A 20,638-nucleotide genomic window follows, 5' to 3' on the forward strand; every position below is an offset into this window, starting at 1 on the left:
TCCATGCTGCATTCCATGCCAAATGACAAAGAGCAAACAAGATCGAGGTTAGTTATGTTTGAAGAGAATGTTCTGTGGTTAGTTTAAATATGAGGGCCGGTGTCATGCACCCACCATGGTTTGGTTGTTGCTCCGCATCTGAGGCTGTGGTGATGGAGCCTCAATGCTGCTGCTAATAGCCGCCTGCCACAATAATTTTTTGGAAAGTTATTTTAATACCCAAATGCTTAAATAAAAACTTACGAGTGCTAAGATTTTAACCAGCCACCTTCAGGATTGTAATTTTCTATCTAGACATAAGCATGAGCAACATGGGTTTATGTTTTATATGATTTCGGTTTGCTTTCTTTTCTATCCTACAGAATAGTGCAGGTTCAACGTTTAATGTACAGCTTGAAACTTTGAATGTACAGTTATCGTAAAGTCGCCATGCAAATCAATAGCACTCATGATATTCAGTTGTGACTTCGGCTATCATAGTGCCCTGATCCATTCAGCTTGTAAATGAGAGTGTGAGAGGTGCAGTGATGCATGTACTAGCTGGGATTCGATCAATATATATGGAAATTAATCAAATCGATCAGCATTTAGAAGCGGATCTAATTAATTAACATGGAAATATATTAAATTTTGATGAGAGAGAGAGAGAGAGAAAGAGAGAGAGAGAGAGTGTGCATGTTGTTTGCTTACACGGTTTTCTCCTATTAAAACGAGAAGCATAGCAAGAGCTAGCATCACAAGACTTGGCGTCCTTCCCATTGCTATCTAGCTAAGCTGCTATCTACTGTAATTGTTAGCTAGGGAGAGTAGTGAGTGAGAGTGTTTGTGTGCTCGTTTGATATGGAAGCTTTATATATCTATATAGGTGATGATCGAAGTCTCTGACTGCCTCTCATATAATTCTATCGACGTCGTTTCTGTAAGTACGTTCTAGACAAACATGTGAAGATCGATTGGTATTATTATGTGAAAGTGACTGAATGGCATTTACAAGTTTACATGCATGTTCTTTCACATGTCTCTGTTGCCTAGCATAACTAAAACTACTAGAACTAGTTATATTGGTTTGGTTTTTATTAATGCCCCAACGTACTCGTAACCAAATCTACCATCAATCTCTCCAACTTGTACCTTCTTCTGTCTCCAACTCCTACTCGTCGATTTCCACGGGGAATCTATAAGAGCCCTTTTGTTTTGTTCAGTAATTAGTCTACTAGCTATATGCATGCATGCGCAACAACACCCGTGAACTATTTTGTGTGCTCTTATTGCAGCTTACCGTCTTTAGTCTTAATATATATATATATATATAGGCCGGATGTAGAGCAGACGTCCGCACCGAAGAAGGGAATATGATCGATGTGCTTGTGGAATTGTGGTTTAATTGCAAGGCATAAAGTGGCACACTAGCTAGATCGAGTTGCATGGTTAATAATTTCTATAAAGTATAAGTGGTTTGTGACTCCGAACTTTTTTACATATGTAACTTCGGAGACATTTGTTTCACACATATATGGAAGAGGGACACAAACTTCCCTGAAAGCTGACCAAGCTATGCAGTACATATATATGAAGGAGATGAGCTTTATTGGTTAATTAAATTTTTAAATGGTTGATAAAAATATGTAAATAAGAGAAAATTCGGACGCACATGTACATGTACATAGTACATACAAGTCCAGACACGAGTTTTTTTCCCAAATAACAAGAGACCAACTAGTCTACTACGTACTCTCTATCGCGCGCTAGTGTTGAATAGTCGACAGCCACAACTAGCCTAGTTTCACTCTTAACTATCTTCTCCTACCATTTTATCCAAAGTTAAGCCAAATGCTAACTTTGGTGAGAGTTTACCAATGTAGAGAAAGCCCAGAAGAACAAAGAGAACGGAGAGGAAGAGAAAATGGAAAGAGATGACTGAAGGGGTAAAGGATTGGGTGGATCCAAGAAAAGTGTGTGGAGTTTATTTCATCCATCAAATTTGTCTCATTTAGATCTAACGGCTATAAATGAAATGTCTCTTTCTGTCCCGCAAACTCAGTCTCGTAGGTGAGCGACCTGTAACTTAATTTTACCCACTTCATGTAATTATGAAAACTTTGCAACCAAGAAGGCAATTGTAATTACGAAAAAAAAAAAAAATAACCAACTCTAGTATGACATTTTCTTTTTCCGATGGAGAACAAAAATACAAGGTTACAAAAGAGCGCACTTCTGTAAAGGTTGCTGCAGACTCATGCTTCTGTAAAGGTTAAACATATTAGACGCAGTGCTAACAATGTGGCACATATCATGGCAGCAAACTCCAAAGGCCTTGCGTCTCCTGTTTTTTATTCTTCAATACCTTCTTTCCTTCAGTCTGCGCTTGCAGCTGAAATAGTCCAACTGTAGTCACTTCCGGTATTCAATAAAGTCTGACCTTTGATCAAAAAAAAAGAAAAAAGAGCGCACTTCTAATAAACCTAAACCAGAAAGATTTAAGGAAAAAACTTGTGTCTGGACTGGTATGTACGTGTGCGCTGGACTGTCTCTTGTTTACATACTTTTTTCAATGTGAATTATAATTTTAACCGTTCAAAAGTTGAATTAAACAAAAAAAAATACACCTCTGACAAAAAAAAAAAAAATCAATGTAAACAAAATTTGTTTGGTCAATCGAATGTATCAAACAAATAGACAATTGATCATGAGACTGTTACATTTCACCAGAATTGTCAATTTGTTTAATGCAATCGGCTGAGTAAACGAATTTTGTTTATATTGATTTTTTGCATAGGTGATCTTTATTGGTTAATTCAACTTTTAAACGGTTAAGACTATAATTCACATTGAAAAAAGTATGTAAACAAGAGAGAGTCCGGATGCAGACGTATATAGTAGTCTGGACGCAAATTGTTTCCTGCAATTTGTATGCGAGTTTTACTCGAGTACGTCTTCAGCAAAAGAAAGAGAGAAAACTATACAGAAAATACTACAAGAGAGGAAGAAGGATTATGAGGCGTGAAGCGTGATTGACGAAAGTGGATTGTGGATTGAAGAACACAAGTAAAAGGAAGATAGAGCAGAAAGGAAAAGAAAAGAAAAATGGTAACTGATGGGGAACAAGGCAATTGAAAGAAGATTCAAATTCAAACTAGGAGTCGAAGGTGATTTGAGCCTATAGTCATGCGTTTACGTAATCTAATATATTAGGTGTCATTGACAATCATATCTTACCTGATCATGTTGGATAATACGAAATAATATGATTTAATTTGTAACTTTTAGACTATAGGTAGTAGAAGAATGGTATCGAATGCTCCCTACCGCCGCCAAATAGTGATTGATGGCAACGTAATAACTCATTTTGAAAATGTGGGCAAGATGAGATATATAAAATTTATTTGGAAAAATTTTAAAGAAATATTTCATTAAAATAGAAAAGTACAATGTAAAATACAATGTTAAAAAGAATGGCTGGATTGTTGCTCAGCTTCATTGGCATTCCTTGGTTAAAAAGAATATCAAATGGTGCAACTTATTCATCTTTGTTTGGTGGTTCATTTGGAAATGGAGAAATAAGGTTGTTTTTTATTCCAACTTCATCATGCCTACTTGTCCTGACAAAATAATGTGGAGTTATATTGATGAGTGGACTCCTACGAATAGCAATTGTAATTCTGATAATCTTTTCAGCTACTCTCTTTATTCTTGGACTAAACCTCATGCTAGTGTTTTTAAATTGAACCATGGCACCAGAATTTCTAACTCTTGAAGAATTGGTGCTGGTGGAACTATAAGAGATCACAATGGTGCTTGAATTTCTGGATTTCAAGTTAATCTTGGTTTTGGTGAGATTTTAGATGCTGAAGCTTGGGGCTTATTTTTCGGTCTACAACTTGCTGTAAATCTTAATGTTCAAAAACTTGAAGTTGAGTCAGACTCTCCCATCCTTGTTCAGCTTGTGCAAATGAATGATTGTGGTCTTCATCCTCTTGGTTCTCTGATTTCTGGATGTATAAACTTCATGGCCAGTTTCAACTCCACTAAGATCAGTCATATTTTCAGAGAGGGATACATGACTGCTGATGTTTTAGCCAAAGACAACATTAATCATGATCTGGGTTTACTCATGCTCGACGATCCTCTTATCCATGCTGCTCAAATGTTTCTTGATGATATTTCTGCTGTTTTCTAGAGCTAGATGCTCTACGACTAGTGCTTAATTTTTATTTTATTTATTTATTTATTTTTCTTTTCTGTTCGAGTCTTTTAGACCCCTTATGTAACCACACACACACACAAAATACAATGTTAAATAAGTTATTTCATTATGGTACATGTTCGATGACCTTTCCTCTGTAGTCCGGAAAAGCTCTGAGCTTCGGTTTTCTTGTAAAATTCTGATTTTTCTGTATCATTCTCAAAATTTTATCCCATTCAAATGTCTTGCACCATTTCCATATCTCCTCTCTCTCGTCAACGATTCCTCTTTTACTTCAAACCCATCACCTGACATCCCCTTATTCAATCCTCGCACCCTCTTTTTCTTCTTCTTCTTTAAGTCATCTGCTGCTGCATTCATGCCAGGACCTTCACACCCTGAAACAAGTCCACGCTCGTATTCTAGTCTCATCTGGGTTCAGACCCACTAATCTCTTTTCGAAGCTACTAACATTGTATGCTGGGTTCAATGACCTTGGCAGCGCAGCTTCGGTTTTCAGTTCCATACAAGACCCAAGCACCATGCAGTGGAATCTACTCATAAAGACCCACATTGAATGGGGTCGTCTCGATTCGGCTTTGTTGCTGTACAGAAAGATGCGCGAGCTGGGTGTTCCACATGATGGTTTTACATTTCCAATTGTAAACAAGGCGGTCTTGATGATTGGTGATGGTGTTAGATATGCAGGGGTGCTTCATTCTTTGGCAATTCAAATGGGTTTTGGATTGGATTTGTATTTTGGCAATACCATGATTGAGTTGTATGTGAAATGCGGCTGTTTCAGTTATGCCCGGAAGCTGTTTGATGAAATGTGTGACAGAGATTTAATCACTTGGACTTCGATGATTTCCGGGTATGTTTCTCAAGGAAATGTTACTTCTGGGTTTAGTTTGTTTAACGAAATGAGGATGGAATTGGAACCGAATTCAGTGACAATGTTGGCCATGTTGCAAGGTGGTTGTTGTTTCGAAACTTCAATATACGGGAGGCAACTTCATGCATATGTGATTAAGAATGGTTTACTGAGTCATGGAGCTGTTGAGAACTCAATCTTGAGAATGTACGCTAAACTAGGTACCGGTGAAGAAGTGGAAGACTTTTTCAGGGAACTTGATAGAAGGGATGTTGTTACCTGGAATATTTGTATTTCCTATTATACTTCGAGAGGGGATGTTGTAAAAGTAAGAGATTTGTTCAAGGAGATGCAAGGTGAAGTAGCACCAAGCATTGAGACGTTAACTATAGTTATATCAGCATTGGCCATACATGGGATTCTATCCCAAGGTGAAAGCCTCCACGGTTTAGCAATAAAAAGTGGTCTTCGTGATGATGTTTTACAGACTTCTTTGTTGGACTTTTATGCCAAATGTGCAAAATTGGAAAGTGCGGATAAATTGTTTAGAGAAATCCGTGATAGAAATTGCATTACTTGCGGTGCAATGATGTTTGGACTCATTCAAAATGGGTATATTTATGAAGCAGTTGGAGTGTTTAGACAAATACAAGCTGCAGGTCTTGATCCAGGGGCAGAGATACTAAGAAACCTCATTGATGCATTTGCAAATTTAGGTGCTCTGAAGTTAGGACAAGCAGTTCATGGCTGCATAATAAGGAAATCATTTTACGGAACTGAGGAGTGCCATACTCATCTTGAAACCTCCGTAATCAACATGTACATAAGATGTGGCAGCATATCTACAGCTAGAGTGTGTTTTAATGGAATGGTTCTCAAAGATGTGGTGGCATGGACATCAATGATTGAGGGTTATGGGAGCCATGGACTTGGTTTTGAAGCCTTGAAACTCTTTGATCTAATGACAAGACAAGGAATAAAGCCAAATAGTGTCACCTTCTTAAGTTTGTTATCTGCTTGTAGCCACTCTGGTCTTGTGACTGAAGGTTGTTCAGCTTTTTATTCCATGAAATGGAGGTATGGAATCGAACCCGATTTAGATCATTATACTTGTCTTGTTGATCTCTTGGCCAGATGTGGAAAGCTCAAAGAGGCCTTGGCTGTCATTTTGAAAATGTTGGCTTTTCCAGATAGTAGGATTTTCGGGGCTCTTCTTTCAGGATCTAGAATTTACGGCAACATAGAGCTTGGGCAATATGCAGCCCAGAGGCTCTTGGAATTAGAACCTGATAATGTTGGATATTTTACTCTGTTGAGTAATACACAAGCCAGTGTCAGACAGTGGGATGAAGTAGAAGAGATAAGGAGAACTATGAAGGAAAATGACCTAAAGAAGAAGCCAGGGTGGAGCTGCATTGAGGCTAAAGGTTTGATTCATGGGTTTGTTTCTGGAGATAATTCGCACCATCACATTGAGGAGATTTATGAAGTATTGGGGTGCTTAAGTAGGTTAATATGAACTGCGATCAACTGATATGTTATGTCATCGGAGGTGTCAGACTGTCAGCGACTTGCTGGAATAGTTACTCTTGTTTGTTTGCTTCAGTTGGCTGAATTTTGCTACATGTTGCACAGGAATGGTCAATAGTGATTATAGTGCTACCAAGAGACTGAATAGTTTTTAAAATATTACCAGAAAAATTTGGAGATCTAAGTAGGAGTCTATCAAGTATAAGGTCTCTATGAATATATGATATTTGTTTTAAAAAAAAAAAAAAAAAGAAAAAAAAAGAATATATGATATGTAAGGTATATCATTGCTTTTGATAATACAAGGACTTCAAGCAATAGCAAGTGAGTTAAAATTTTCCACTGGTTTGTGATACTATAATTGAAACTTTATATTGTTAAATCTTAGTAGTCTACTTTTATGTCTTTACAGTTTTTTCTATTGCATGTTCTGTTTTTAAGTGCAGATGCTAGCTTGCATATATGACATTATGATTATAGCCTTCTTTATTGAGCGAAAGGTATGACTTAAATCAGATTAATTTTTTAAATCAGAAGTATCAAGTTGAATCTTTCTTTTTCATCTCTTTTCTGTGCCTATCCCTTTGGTTCCAGTTTCAATCACTAGAGTAGATACTAAAACTTATTCAGTCTTATTGGTTATGGTAATTTGTCTATTTTGCTCCGGCCTGGTTATAGAAATGATAAAGTTTACCCAAAGTGTAGGAGGATATGCCTTCGCAAGATCTTTCATGCCTCTAGTGCAAATATGAACCGTAGCTTATAACTATATCTGATTTGGAGATGACTCTGAAGTAATACAATTTGTAGAATATTTGGCGGAAGAGTGGTGCACAAACTGATTCTCCAAAACTCTCTAGTACACCTGAGAACCCTTTATTCAGATTCTTAGCAGAATAGGGCTTGTCCATCTCTCTTTCATCTGATAAGCTTTGCCATTTCCGTTCTCTCGACTTCTTTTTAAACTCCCTACTTCCTGGAATTTGTTTTTTCCTTCTCTAAATAAGGCTATAATTGATGCACACAGCAGTAGTTGATCTGGGGAATAAGGGTTAATGGCATTTACAATAAAATCAGCCGTAGGTAAGACATAATCCTTGGTTAAGTCTTTTAGTCCAGCACTGTCCATGTAGGGGATCTGGAATGAATATGCTACATTTTGCTTAACTAAATTATCTGTAGAGAAGTTTCAGTTCCTTTCCATTTTAGTCTGTTTTGCTTCTGGTAAAGTCATAAGTGGTGAGGATTATGAAGGTTCAAAATGATTAAAAGAAGAAGAAAAAAAATGACGTACTGTTAGAATGTGGATTAAGCTAGAAGGTGAATTCTGTAGTTTGCAGATTTTCATTTTCTTAGTCTGAGGTCCTGAAAAACAGAAAAACCGTATATGAGCTTACTGAAGAGTGGTTCCATTTTAGCATAAAAATAAAATAAGGCCAGGAGCTAGAGATTCTTGAGACATGAGATGGACTGCCAGTGTTTTAATGTGTGTTCTTTGTGATAATGGAAACCCATATACAGCATATCTGATATAAATCCTTCAAAATTATAGATATTACTTGGCTGAAATTTATCTCAAGTGACGGTCTACTAGCAAGATCATTTCCACCGTTACTAGAGATATTAGTAAATTTTATCGAGATCTATGCTCAGTATGCTGTTTCTAATGGATTGTTGTGACCTTGAATGGTTCATCTTCATGGCGATGAATACTTAGCTCAGATATTATCAATCATGGTTTGATCTGTGCTTTTAGTGATTGGTTTAGTCTTCATAATACTAGCGTGAAGTTCTGTTAGCTGCCAAGAACTGAATTGTACAATTTTTCAGGCGATTATCATCGCAATGAATGGGGCTCCGTATTCTCTGTTTTGCTCCGATGAAAAGATTTGCAATCCTTGTTCACTTCGATATTTCATCCCATAAGTCTCTCTTGTTCCAAGTCATTGTACTATTGCTATGCAGACATTGCTTTGTAACTTGTAAGGCTACAAGAACTCGCGACAGGGTTAATACCATTGGTTACAAAAACCCTACAAAAACAACAAAGGGTGAAGACCACAAGATGCCTACGTATCTGCCAGTAAACTAGACAGTGAATCACAAAATGGAATTCACTCAAGACATACAAATGGAGACAAGACCATAAAAGTAAAGGGAAACATTGGAGATTACTACAATGCTAATACCATTGGTTTCTCCATTCTACTTGTCTTAGATATGTAGTGATTTTGTATAAATTAACCCCTCAAGCCCGAAGTACTTACAGTCCAACTTCACTTCTTTCCTACCAACTTTAAGGAAAATAAAGTTATCAGACATGGCAGAGAAGGAAGGAGGCATCATCAAGAAGGGACACGAAGAGGGACTGGCATTGGCAACTGCACTTCTCCAAGAGTTTGAGCTTCCACTCGGACTTTTGCCCCTTGCTGATGTGATTGAAGTTGGTTTCGTGAGGAGTACTGGCTACATGTGGATCGTCCAGAAGAAGAAGGTTGAGCACAGTTTCAAGATCATCGGTAAGCTTGTGAGTTATGACACAGAGATCAAAGGATATGTTGAGAAGCAGAGGATCAAGAAGCTGAAGGGAGTGAAGGCCAAAGAGCTCATGTTGTGGCCTCCAGTGAGTGAAATCATTGCTGATGCGCAACCAACCGGAAAGATTCACTTCAAGAGCCTTGCTGGCATCACCAAAACTTTTCCAGTTGAGGCGTTCGCTGCTGGTCAGTAATGTCTGTTTGTCGCCAAAGCAAGCCAAGGTTTCATCAGTTTGATATTTCAGTATCCCTTCTCTATCTAGGGAAGCCTATTTTGTCTTTTCTTTTTCCCTTCTTCCTCGTATGGCTTTGTCATGGTAAGCTTTCTGATTGTGGTATCCTTCTACAAAAACAGAAACGTATGCACTACATGATATATATACCAATGAAGTGGATTTGACGCAAAAATGTGATTGTAGCATGATAAACTTCCTAACCTTCCTAGTAACGAAGTTTTACTAGAAATTGGATAGTCTTATATCATAATCATAATAAATTATCACAAATCTTAATTGACAAAGCATCAGAGATCTACATATTCCTCATAATTCACAAGCATGGATCAGTGTCTATAGTTGGCACATAGAGAAAGCTACAATACATTATTTCCTTTAGTGGCTCCTAACAAGAACTAATATCCTCATAAATTTGCTGCTATAGGCCACTTGTGTGGAGGTAACTTGAGAGGAACTAGCACAAGACAGAAACAGATACACACCTTGCCCTTCCAATTTCTGACTCCATAGAGTTTTTTCTTTCTGAAACACAATTAAGACAACTCCATTAGTGCTTCAAAGATTAGCGTAATTATGACTTGGCATAGCAATTCATCAGTTATTCATACTATTAGAAAGAATAAGCTTTCACAATCACTACTGGAAACTAAAGTGAGCTACACCCAAGATGATCTCAATATTGAAAGCTTTAAGCTTATACAAATCATCCTAATAACAATTCATTTTGCAAGGAGGAAGTACCAGAGCTTATACCTAATAATAATTCATCTTGCAAGGAGGAAGTACCGGGGATTACATACTGGGAATGCAAGTGATCCTCCTATTTTAAGATAATTAATATAGATGGAGAGCATGAAGGTCTTAGTCTGTAGTAAAAAAGAACAAACAAGCACAGAAGTAGAAAAGTCATAACAGAATTCTGTTATCTAGTCAAGAATAGTCATAACAGAATCTGTGTAGATCAGATGTGTCCTAATGTTTTTCTAGATTAAAGTCCAATTTCACCATTTTATTTTTGGCGAAGGGAATACATTGAACCAGCAAACAAGAAACAACAGAAAGAAACAGAACACAGCAGGAACAAAAAATCTAAAACAAAAGTGATTTCAATTCCCATAACTAGACCTTCAATTTCAATACCAGATCATATCCCAGAGCAGTTGAACCCAAATATTCATCGAATTGAAAACAGTATATATTGAAACTGAAATTTGAAACTGATAGTTAATAACCCTGAATCAAATTGCCAGAGCCTTTGCTTGATTGCGGCGGCTTCAATTTCAAAACTAGAATCATAAACCAGCGAGGCAGAAACAATTGAAGAGAAGGGATTCATGGCATCTACGTAATTGCTTCAACGAAGGTAACGGCTGGTATCAAAGAATCTTCATTAATCTACAGTGTAAGGCACCACAGTGCTCATGCTGGCTTCTGCTTCTAAATGGAGGGGTGAGGTGGCTTCGGTTTTTTGACGGAAGCAGTGGCTTCTGGAAGCGAGGGGAGCTAAAGCCGGGTTACCAAACAAGACGTGTTTGTGCTTATAAGCAGGGGAGCTAAAAAGTACCCCCTCCTCTCAACCCCCCACCCCCCCCCCCCAAAACCACAGCCATTATTTTCAACCTTACCACTCCCTCACCTGATTTTATTGGGGTCTCTCAATTAAATTAGATCCTTTTGATACATACATTTTTCAGTGATCTGCCTGTGAGTTATAGAATGGCTACAACAATCTTATTTGATAAGTCTAGGTCATGAGATAGTGAGATGCTACAAACACACATCCATGCCTTGTGGTGGAACACGATTAAAAATGCTTGAGCCCTAACCCTGACTAACACCAATGATCAAAAGGCAAAAACACTTCCTACCATGTTGATAACATTGAAGTACTGAACAATCACTATATGTTGACTTGAGAAAGGAAAAAGATTCAACCTCAAGAGCAATTGTGTGATCAGAAACATCACCCACTTTAGCACAGAAAATGCCAGCAATATGAAGAACATCCCTACTAGCACTAGCATTTACAGCAATCTTTATTAACATCAACTCTCGCTCAGCAAATGGCAAGTGTGTAATATTCTGAACCTGGATAGACAACCAGCATTTTCTATCATCCAATAAAGGCCTATTGATTTCCTTTCACAACCAAAAAAAAAAAAAAGGTCCTATTTCAGAAGCCTAGACATACAACTTCCGCTCAAAATTGAATTCAATAGCCAATCAATATTGAGCTGAGAAAGGATGGTGATGGTGACAAAGAATATAAGAGCAGGTTGCAATTCTTTAAGATAAGGAGAGTAGAATAAGATCCGGGGCCGCATTATTAATACAAAATTCGACTTTCTTAAAAGTAATTTATCCTTCAACTTACTTGCTTTTATTGTACCCTCTAAACAAGTTGCATATTTGAAAATAGTTGGTTCATAACTACAAAGAAAGCATGCAAAGTTTTCCAGTAGCCACTATGTATCAATATTGTTCTTCTGTTCTGGATATTAACAAGTGTTCCCCAAAAAAGAACTGTTGTAAATCCACAATGAGCTAGTAAACATGTAAGTTCAGAACCATTACCTCATGAATATCTGTTAACTTGAGAAGTTGCTGGACCAATCTCGGTAATTGAGTCATCAGTACCAGGAATAACAGTTGTAATGCGAGAAAGCCCTTCCTTCTCAGAAGGCCCCACAGCTAGACTATGAGGAAAGGCCAAAGGAAAGCAAATATAGAAAGACGAGCTCAGCTGAATCAACTAACCTGAATGTTATAACCTCTACGAGATATGACTCCTGTTACTATGTTCAGGACTCCAGGTACGTCATTCACCAGCATACACAAAGTGTGTGATTGAACACCACTTAGCTGTATTTAATACACAAAAAGAAACTGAATAATATAAATGTGTAGGTTATAATGCACTGATTTGTAGTTTACAAATTAATCAAATATTTTAGCAACTACAATCTATGTAAAGAAATATAATTTTGAACCTTGCACACTTCTTAAACTAAGATTTTCAATCTTAAGAATGAAACAAATAGCCGTCCGTTTAGGAAAAAATATAAGATGAATTGCCACTTCAAGGACTTAAGGTTGTATGTCACCGTTCAATAACGAAATGAGATTCACTTATGTTCAACCCAAAATTCAACATATCAAGCTCAATCACCTATTTAATACCCTAACATCTAGAGTATTACATTATTTGAAAACAGAACTCTACAAAACAGAAGAGCTATGTTTTATTGTGCATCAATGTCATCTTGAATTATATGCTAAGTCATTCAATTCAATTGCATGTGTTGAGGCACTCACTATATGATGGGAGAATCCCTTTCACTCCTATTATATGGTTTCATAACACACATGAATAATGAATATGCAAGCATGGGAAAAACGTAATAGAATAAAAATCTCCCCAATAAGACATATAGGTCTCCTTTCAGAGATACGTTATACACAAATATGTACCTATGAGGCGAAACCACTAGAACCATTGGCTGAATGATTTGCTTTCACCGCAACTTCATCATCAGACATTGTTCTTTCAAGATCAGGATAAGAAGCTGCAGAAAGCCTCCAAAAAGGAGTTGTCTGACACATTTTCTCATTTCAAAACAATCTGTCAGTACAGTCAAACTGAAACCTCAATACAAAGAGTTTACATAATCTTTTAACAAATTTGAGACAAACAATATAGTTATTCAATTCAGCTACTGAACTGTAGCACACCACCATAAAATATTACACATTGTCTTGAGGGTTAAATACATCAGCAGAGACGCGCACGAGCACACACACATGTGTAGTGATAAGCATGACAATGAAAATATATTAACTTGCCTTTCCGGTTCATTCCAAATTTGCTCAAGTTTCTTTGAACAGCAACCATTTTCCCAGGGTGTCCTGAGACATCCAAAGAGCTGTCAGGACCTGCATGTCTAAATCAATACACATTCGAGTTTATTGTCATTTACCACAAGAAGTGGAAGTGCAATATACAACTGGAACATGAACAAAGGATCTGACAACGTTTACGTCAATTGTCAGTGAGTGTGTTAAGAGATGTCCAATTTTTGCTCTGATGATGTCAACTAACCACATGATTTAAAAAAATTTAGAACACAAACAAGATGAGGGGCAAGGATTTCGTAAGAAGATAAACAAGTGTCTAAGAATATTGGGTGCGAGAATGACAATGAACAGCCAATTTTGTTTCATTGTGGATGAAGAGAAAATTGATCCAAAGCACGATGTGTACAAAAACAATTACTGCCAACTAGTAGCCATGATTGTTCAAATCACTTGAAAACATCAGCAAGATTTCTGTATCGCATCACTGTACAAAGCCTCTCCTTGAAAAAAAAAAATTAAAAAGTGTACATACACAAAAGTCATGAACTGCATCCCTCATCATTTGAATTACTCTAGTAACAAAAACGGCCGTGGATTGCTCAAGAAATATTAAACAGTGCAGAAATAACTCTTGTACATCAGAAAAGGAGCTTGTTCCAGCGAAAAGCTGCACAGGGAACTATTACATTTTCCTAAAGCATAGACAAAGGAGGACTGAAGGGTTGGCTGATGTAATTTCCAAATCTAGTGATAATAAAGAAACTTTAAGCATAAGGTGATAAAACATTCAGCACAGCATGGAGGGAAAGCAAGACTGAATTTTTTTATTCTTTTAAAGATTAATTCTTTTGATTCAGGATATAACAAGGTCTAATACCTCATTTTCCTTGTGTGGGTCCTATCTCAATGGAAACTTGATTAATAATAATAACTTGATGAATACCTCATTTTCTGTCCCTGCCCCTAAAAAGTCTCCATACAATTCCTAAGAACCCATCCCATGACTGTCAGGTTTACCAACCGAGATAACAATTACAAAAAAAAAAAAAAATACACTGCTCAGAGAAAAAAACTAAGAGTTTCTTCCATGTTCTTAGTCGCTAGGTTCAAGTTCTCTCTTGCCGTTTATCCACCACTGCCTCTACTCAAAATTTTTTCATATACTGCATAGTTACTCCCCCTAACTCTCACTCTTCCGACCTGCAAACCCCAAATCTAAATCTACATGCTAAGTAAACTTCAAATTATATATAAAAAATTGCCAATTTGTAAGCTTAGAGTTGACACTATATTTTCCACTAAGCAGTAATTTACTTGTACAAAGTGAATATGATCCAATCGGACATCAGTATCTGCACACTCACAAAAAGCTGCATAACTACATAGCAGCATAATACCATTCCCATCACTCATTTTCGCATTAGAAATCACAAGTCCCAAGTTCAAAACACAGAACACAATTAACAATGCAACAGACACCATCAATTTTTCATAGCCATTAAGGAAATGCAGTAGAACTATCAGGATCAATCTATTCAGTATTTTTAATTTCCACCATTTGGGAGCCACTAAATTGAGCTTTATGAACCTCCGGAGGTTGGTTTTCCACTATCCCAAAAACAAACAGCAATAGACCACAGCCATTAAAAGAATATGCTTAACTGCAGAGTGGCAGCCTAGAGTCAAGACCAATAAAAGAAATCCAAGGTCATATCTCATAACTGTAGTTGCAATACCAAAACCAAGACCAATAATAAACTAAGCAAGTTGAGGGAGTAAATTCACATAGACTGAATTCAAATTTTTAATCTAGTTAAGTGAAATAAAAACAGCAATTGAAATTAAAAGAACTTTGGAGACATATCTGAGCTTGATATTCTTCAAATCAACTTAAGTGGAATTTTTTGAGAGCTGCAACAAAGCCGGATCCACTAAATCCTTAGACAATGAACCAACTATCATTCTGTAGTTGATGCATCAGAAAAGAAACCACTCCCTCATTTCTTCAAAAAAATTCTTAGCCCATGATGTCTAATTGTTTTTCAGCGACCCTTGAATAATGGTGTTATAGATACAGCCATATGGAGAACAGTCTTTCCCTCCCATTTCTCTCAGCAACTTTTCTGCTTCAATCAATAAGCCATGAAGACAAAATCCATGTATCATTATATTGTATGTTCTGACATTTGGAAGCTGGCCACAAGCTTGCATTTCAGAGAACAACTTTACGGCTTCTAGAATTCTCCCTGCTTTGCAAAAGTCATCAACTAGAGAGTTATAAGTAATTGTATTAGGAACAAGTTCCATACGACACATTTCCCTGAAAATATTTGTAGCCCGATTGATCAATTTAAGCTTGCAATATAGGTGAATCCAAATGTACAACTCCAAACATTAACCACTGAGCCCTTGCTAATCATACGATCAAAAACTTGTACTGCCTCGCACATTTCACCTCGCATACAGTAACCGTGCATAAGGGAATTGTTTGTAATCGTATCAGGCTCAATACCTCTCTGAATCATCATATCAATCACTCTTTTGGTTTCCGCGACCATCCCCTCCTTACAAAGTATATCGACCAAGACATTGAAGGTGACAACATTTGGAAACACGCCTTGACTCGATATTTCATTGAATGGTGCCTCATTACAAGGCCAAGTATGTGTTACACTGCAAATCTCAAGTTTCTGTTTAAAGACATATAAGAACAGTGATGCGTGACAAATTTCAACATCATCAGACAAAAATACTCTTGGATCATGCAGTTGCCAAGGCATGGACGCATATTACACCATTTTCAGTTTGACCATACCAGAACCCTTACACCGCTCCAGAGTTAAATACATGTAAATCCAGTAAGCTATTATACCATCCCTTCTCAATCTCCTCTTCTTTTACCTGATGAAGGAGGAGGGTTTCAATAATTAAATCTTCCCAATCAAGAGTATGCCTTCTCTTTCTTTTTCTTCCATTCTTTACATCTTCAGAAATGCAAACATCTGAACGAGCATTTGATGGATGCATAATCTTATGAATTCGCTGTTTGGCAGCATTTATTCTTTCTCTCCTCCTCTTACAGGCCTTGAGACCCTTAAGATAAGATGGCGGCATATGATCCAAGCCTACGTCTTTCTCCAATATATTCTTAAGCATAAGCTTCTTACTTAATTCTGACTTCCCATTCCACCACTCCGTGCAATCATGAGGATCAAAATACTGCCTCTCTTCCCTTTCATGAACAACTCCAAACCCGCCAGAGGACTTAAAATTCTCCATCTCATCTAAAGACTTTGAGTAAACCATGGCCAAGCATTCATGTGAAAGCTTCATCCTATCCATCCCCTGACAATCATCTGAGAGCTTCTTGAACTTTTCTACTTCTGTCGCAGACTTATCTGCATCGCCATTTCTACCCAAGCACTCATTGATCACATCTCTCAAATCAATCCCAACACCACCCTCCGAATCCCTCTTCCCTATAGGCTCCGACATTGACTTCTTCTCCATATACTGAATCACAGTGGGCGCGTGCCTGAGCACATTTTTAACATTAACATCCTTCCCCCAAGGCAACACCTGCGCAGCCTTCACAAGAGCCTCTAAAAGCTCCCTATACCTCAACCTACAAGTATGAACAACCGCATTGAACTCCTTAGCACACTCCTGAATACTAACACCGCCAACTCCATTCAACTCCGCCACCAGAACCAAAATGGCCACCACCATCGGCAGGGGCCGGCGGCCAGTGGTCAAGAACCACTTAATAGCACATTGTATCAAAAAAATCCCCTGCTTCCTCATCCTCTCCCTCACACTCCCTCCTAAACTCCCTAACACTCTCGAATTGCGCAACGTCCTCTCGTACAACCTCACAATATCAAACTCCGGGAAGTCCGGTTTCTTCAGCTCTAGAAAATCAACAACACGCATGATCATCCTACCGAGCTCGTAATCGTCGCATCCGATAGCCGCCCCGACCTCGGAGATCGGCATGGACTTGCTATCCCTCCTCATAACCACATAAGCACAGGCACCAATCAAAACATTGAACCAGTTACCTTGGCCGAACTCACCTTCCGTGATCTTACCGATCATGGCCTTGATCTCGTCGGCGCGGGAGGGCGAGAGGTTGAGACGGAGAGTGACGTCATCGATGAGTTTGTTGGCCTCGTAGATCTTGGTGTCGCGGTAGTGGTAGTTGGTGCCCTGGCCGGAGGTGCCGAGGCGGATGAAGGTGCCGGTGGTGCCGGAGACGCCGCCGTAGACGTTGACGTAGTTGTCGTAGTCTTGGATGTGGCCGCAGGAGGAGCAGTAGAGGCGGCCGGAGACGTCGTCGGGGGTGAAGGAGGTGGAATTGCAGGAGACGCAGGTGGGCATGGTTGGGAGTTTGATTTTTGGGATTTTTGGGGGGTTTGTGGCGGTGGTGGTGCTATGGGTATTTAAAGCTATTTGGGTTTTTTTTTTTTTTCGATATTTATACCCCTTCCGTAACCTAATTCCAACAGGAAAAGGAAAAAGGCCTCCGTAGAACCTTTTTTTAAGAAATAAGGAAAAAAAATCATCTAAATGATATACAAATTTTTACTCCTTATAAATTTTGTTATATCAAGTTTTAAAAATATAACAAAACTAATCCACACACTGTCACAATGTGTGGATTCAGATCTAAAGCAATGGCACAAGTGAATATGTACAAGTAGTCCAAATCTAAAGCAATGGAGAAGCATTGATAATAGAACTCGTGGAGTTATGTAAACATGTCTATGCGTGTATGGCATATACAGGTGCTATATAATATATATGCATGTATCATTAAAGGTACAAACTATATATAAAGCCTCTGTCACAAAAAATAAAAAAATAAAAAACCTACAAAACCTTTTAAATTAACACATCAAATACTCAAGGTACCCCACATTTAGAACATAAGAACTAAAACTAGTAATAACGTAAATAAATGCAATAACAATTACATAAAATAGTAATGTATTTTCATTTACTAAGAAAATATAAAATCCCTACTCCATTAAACCATGTATCACAAAACTCTCGAATAAGTTCTACATTCAAGGGACTTCTATAATTCTATGCATTAGACGCATCCTACATTCCTTCAAAATTGGATCAGGTGTATAACCTGATAGGTCTTAAGCATAGCCAATGGGCAAAGAATAGTAGAAGAATTGCAAGTTAGGTTAAGGAACTTGAAAAAGTCATTAGTCATGATCTGTAGCATTTGAGAATCGACTCGTAGCAGAGGCGCCAAAACTGTTTGCACGGAATTATCATCCATGGAAATGTTGGGAGATCAGTTCCAATTGTAGATGGAATTCTGAAAACATACATGCACTTTAAGAATTAAATAACCCTGAAAAAACTGAGGAATGTAACAGATTAAACAAACAATCACAGCTCACCTTCTGCCAGTGAGAACTCCATATGCTGCAGAAGCAAGCACGGTTCGGGGTTTCCCAGAAAGAACCTTAGTGTAGTGAGGCAAAATTATTTGTCCTGAAATACATCCCAACAATACAGTTTCGACAAAAAAATACCACATATTATCAGTTTCTGTTCACACAATTCAACAATGGGAATACATGTATATGAATACGCAGATGTTTAGAAACATACATATAATGCATTTTAGAGTGGTTAACAGAGAATTAGCATTTATTCAAAAAGAAAAAATTAAAGCTTGTGCTAGGAGTTAGATGGAATTTAACCATTCAATCAGACATCCATACAACAAGGTAAGAAGAGGCTTCGAACTCTACACTAAAACTTATTCAAGTATCACACAATCAAGTTTATAATAACTTTACAAAGTCATGACTCCTAATAAAACTAATTCAATATAGAATTAAATTCAGTTTACCCCACTGTGGTTTAGAGGTGAATTCATGTTAGTCCCTAAACTTTCAATTTCATCAGATTACCCCTCAAGCTCTCGTTTTTCTGTTTGTCATCTCCTATCACTCATGCTCCGTCCAATTGAGACATTGAAATTTGATGACGTGTGATGACGTTTGGGGGGTTGAGAAGCTAAATTACCAGAAAAACAAGAGCTCAGGGGGTAATATGATGAAATTGAAAGTTTAGGGACTAACATGAATTCACCTCAAAACCACAATGGGGTAAACTAAATTTAATTCTTAAATATATCAAATGATTTTTCATCGTTATCCTTTTTCTACTATTGTTCAGTTTCCTGTAAAGCAAAGTACCTAATCTGTAGAGTATTAACAAGGACCTAGTAGTTGACATGTGAAGTTTTTACTGTATGCAGACACCAATCTGTTCATTAAAAGAATAAAACTCACCTACAGTCAAGAAGTTGCTATGAAGAACTGAAACCACAACAGAAGGTTTAACTTCAGTTATGTCTTTATTTCTCAGCATATTTGCTGCCGGTGAATCCATATCCTCACAAGAATCAAGGCTCTGACTCCAAACAGAATTGATTTCAAACCATATCCCAGAAGGGAATCTTCTTGGTCTGACCAACCACAGAAAAACTTTGATATATGGAGTAGCATGAATAACGGATATAGTGACTTCAATCAGTATACAGATTAAGCTGATGGTTGTGTTCACAATGGTAAAGAAGATATAGAAAACAGAAGTTGTGGGCAATAGAAGCAACAGCGGTGTGAACAGAAGAGATCCAACGATGTGCTGCTTGACCGTGTAGTCATAACTATCTAATCTCTGACGAAGTGGATTCCACTTTCGACCCCTGGAAAATTCAACTACTTCATGAGAAACTAGATTACGAAACAATCAAACCAATTACTTTTAAAGAACGTAAGATTGGTCACTTCCTCAACTATATATAATCCGAATTTTGAAATTACCATTTAGGTTAACGGTAGCTAGGATTAATTAGAAAAGGAGCTGACTTACGATATTATTAATTTACATCAAATCAAATCTTAAAAAGTTTTTAATAACATTAAAGAAAGCATGGTTTCCACAAGAGTACATATACATATACAAACATTCATAACACATATATATAAAGACACATATACACTAGATATAAAAAATACAACTATCCTGTCTGACACGAAGTCACACCCACAAATCCTACTTACATTGTAATGCAATAGGAAAAAGTAATGCGAGAAATAATATCCACAAATTATACATCACTCTTACAAGGAGATCATGTTGCACTAGAAATCAAGAAATGATCTTAATAAATCGACTGCATTTTTTTTTCTTTCCGTACAAAACAAACTTCCACAAAAACAAGTATAAAAAGTACTAAACAAGGAAAAAGAAGTCCTCTGTAGAAAAAAGGATACCGATGCTCAAAGAGAGGCCTAACACATTAAATTCGAAAAAAGGATCCACCACTTCATCCTTTTCTCCCTCACCCAGCTATTACTTACTCTCCATACTCCTCCCCCCCCCCCCC

General features: G+C 37.5%; 5 protein-coding genes across 5 annotated transcripts in view; 3 read left to right on the forward strand and 2 right to left on the reverse strand.

Moving 5' to 3' along the window:
- The first annotated feature begins 3,094 nt into the window (after nt 1-3,094).
- LOC101315459 (putative ribonuclease H protein At1g65750-like) lies at nt 3,095-4,177 on the forward strand. The gene is made up of 2 exons (XM_004305648.1): nt 3,095-3,146; nt 3,843-4,177. The coding sequence occupies exons 1-2, from the start codon at nt 3,095-3,097 to the stop codon at nt 4,175-4,177; spliced, it is 387 nt and encodes a 128-aa protein (XP_004305696.1).
- Nucleotides 4,178-4,725: 548 nt separating this feature from the next.
- LOC101290979 (pentatricopeptide repeat-containing protein At4g35130, chloroplastic-like) lies at nt 4,726-6,576 on the forward strand. Its single transcript, XM_004305649.1, has one exon. It carries the CDS (start codon nt 4,726-4,728, stop codon nt 6,574-6,576), a length of 1,851 nt encoding a protein of 616 aa, XP_004305697.1.
- A 2,331-nt stretch (nt 6,577-8,907) lies between these two features.
- LOC101291268 lies at nt 8,908-9,318 on the forward strand. The gene has a single exon (XM_004305650.1). The coding sequence runs from the start codon at nt 8,908-8,910 to the stop codon at nt 9,316-9,318; it is 411 nt and encodes a 136-aa protein (XP_004305698.1).
- Nucleotides 9,319-15,215: 5,897 nt separating this feature from the next.
- LOC101291556 (transcription factor IIIB 50 kDa subunit-like) lies at nt 15,216-17,595 on the reverse strand. Its single transcript, XM_004305651.1, has one exon. The coding sequence runs from the start codon at nt 17,593-17,595 to the stop codon at nt 16,039-16,041; it is 1,557 nt and encodes a 518-aa protein (XP_004305699.1). The 3' UTR covers nt 15,216-16,038.
- Nucleotides 17,596-18,193: 598 nt separating this feature from the next.
- LOC101299600 (N-acetylglucosaminyl-phosphatidylinositol biosynthetic protein gpi1-like) overlaps nt 18,194-20,638 on the reverse strand; it is a 5,839-nt gene continuing 3,394 nt past the window's right edge. The window contains exons 6-8 of the mRNA XM_004303570.1: nt 19,539-19,954; nt 18,636-18,729; nt 18,194-18,550 (exon numbers count right to left, since the gene is read on the reverse strand). Of these exons, the coding sequence (XP_004303618.1) occupies nt 18,439-18,550; nt 18,636-18,729; nt 19,539-19,954 (622 nt within the window). The 3' untranslated portion in view covers nt 18,194-18,438. The remainder of the gene's footprint in view (nt 18,551-18,635; nt 18,730-19,538; nt 19,955-20,638) is intronic.

This window comes from Fragaria vesca, linkage group LG6 (assembly GCF_000184155.1).
Source record: "Fragaria vesca subsp. vesca linkage group LG6, FraVesHawaii_1.0, whole genome shotgun sequence".
Classification (NCBI taxonomy): Eukaryota; Viridiplantae; Streptophyta; class Magnoliopsida; order Rosales; family Rosaceae; genus Fragaria; species Fragaria vesca.

Coding starts and splice junctions, on each gene's coding strand:
- LOC101291268 (XM_004305650.1), top strand. CDS start 8,908: ATGGCAGAGAAGGAAGGAGGCATCATCAAGAAGGGACACGAAGAGGGA.
- LOC101290979 (XM_004305649.1), top strand. CDS start 4,726: ATGCAGTGGAATCTACTCATAAAGACCCACATTGAATGGGGTCGTCTC.
- LOC101291556 (XM_004305651.1), bottom strand. CDS start 17,595: ATGCCCACCTGCGTCTCCTGCAATTCCACCTCCTTCACCCCCGACGAC.
- LOC101315459 (XM_004305648.1), top strand. CDS start 3,095: ATGGGGAACAAGGCAATTGAAAGAAGATTCAAATTCAAACTAGGAGTC. Junction 3,147..3,842: donor ATTCAAACTAGGAGTCGAAG/GTGATTTGAGCC, acceptor GTGAGATTTTAG/ATGCTGAAGCTTGGGGCTTA.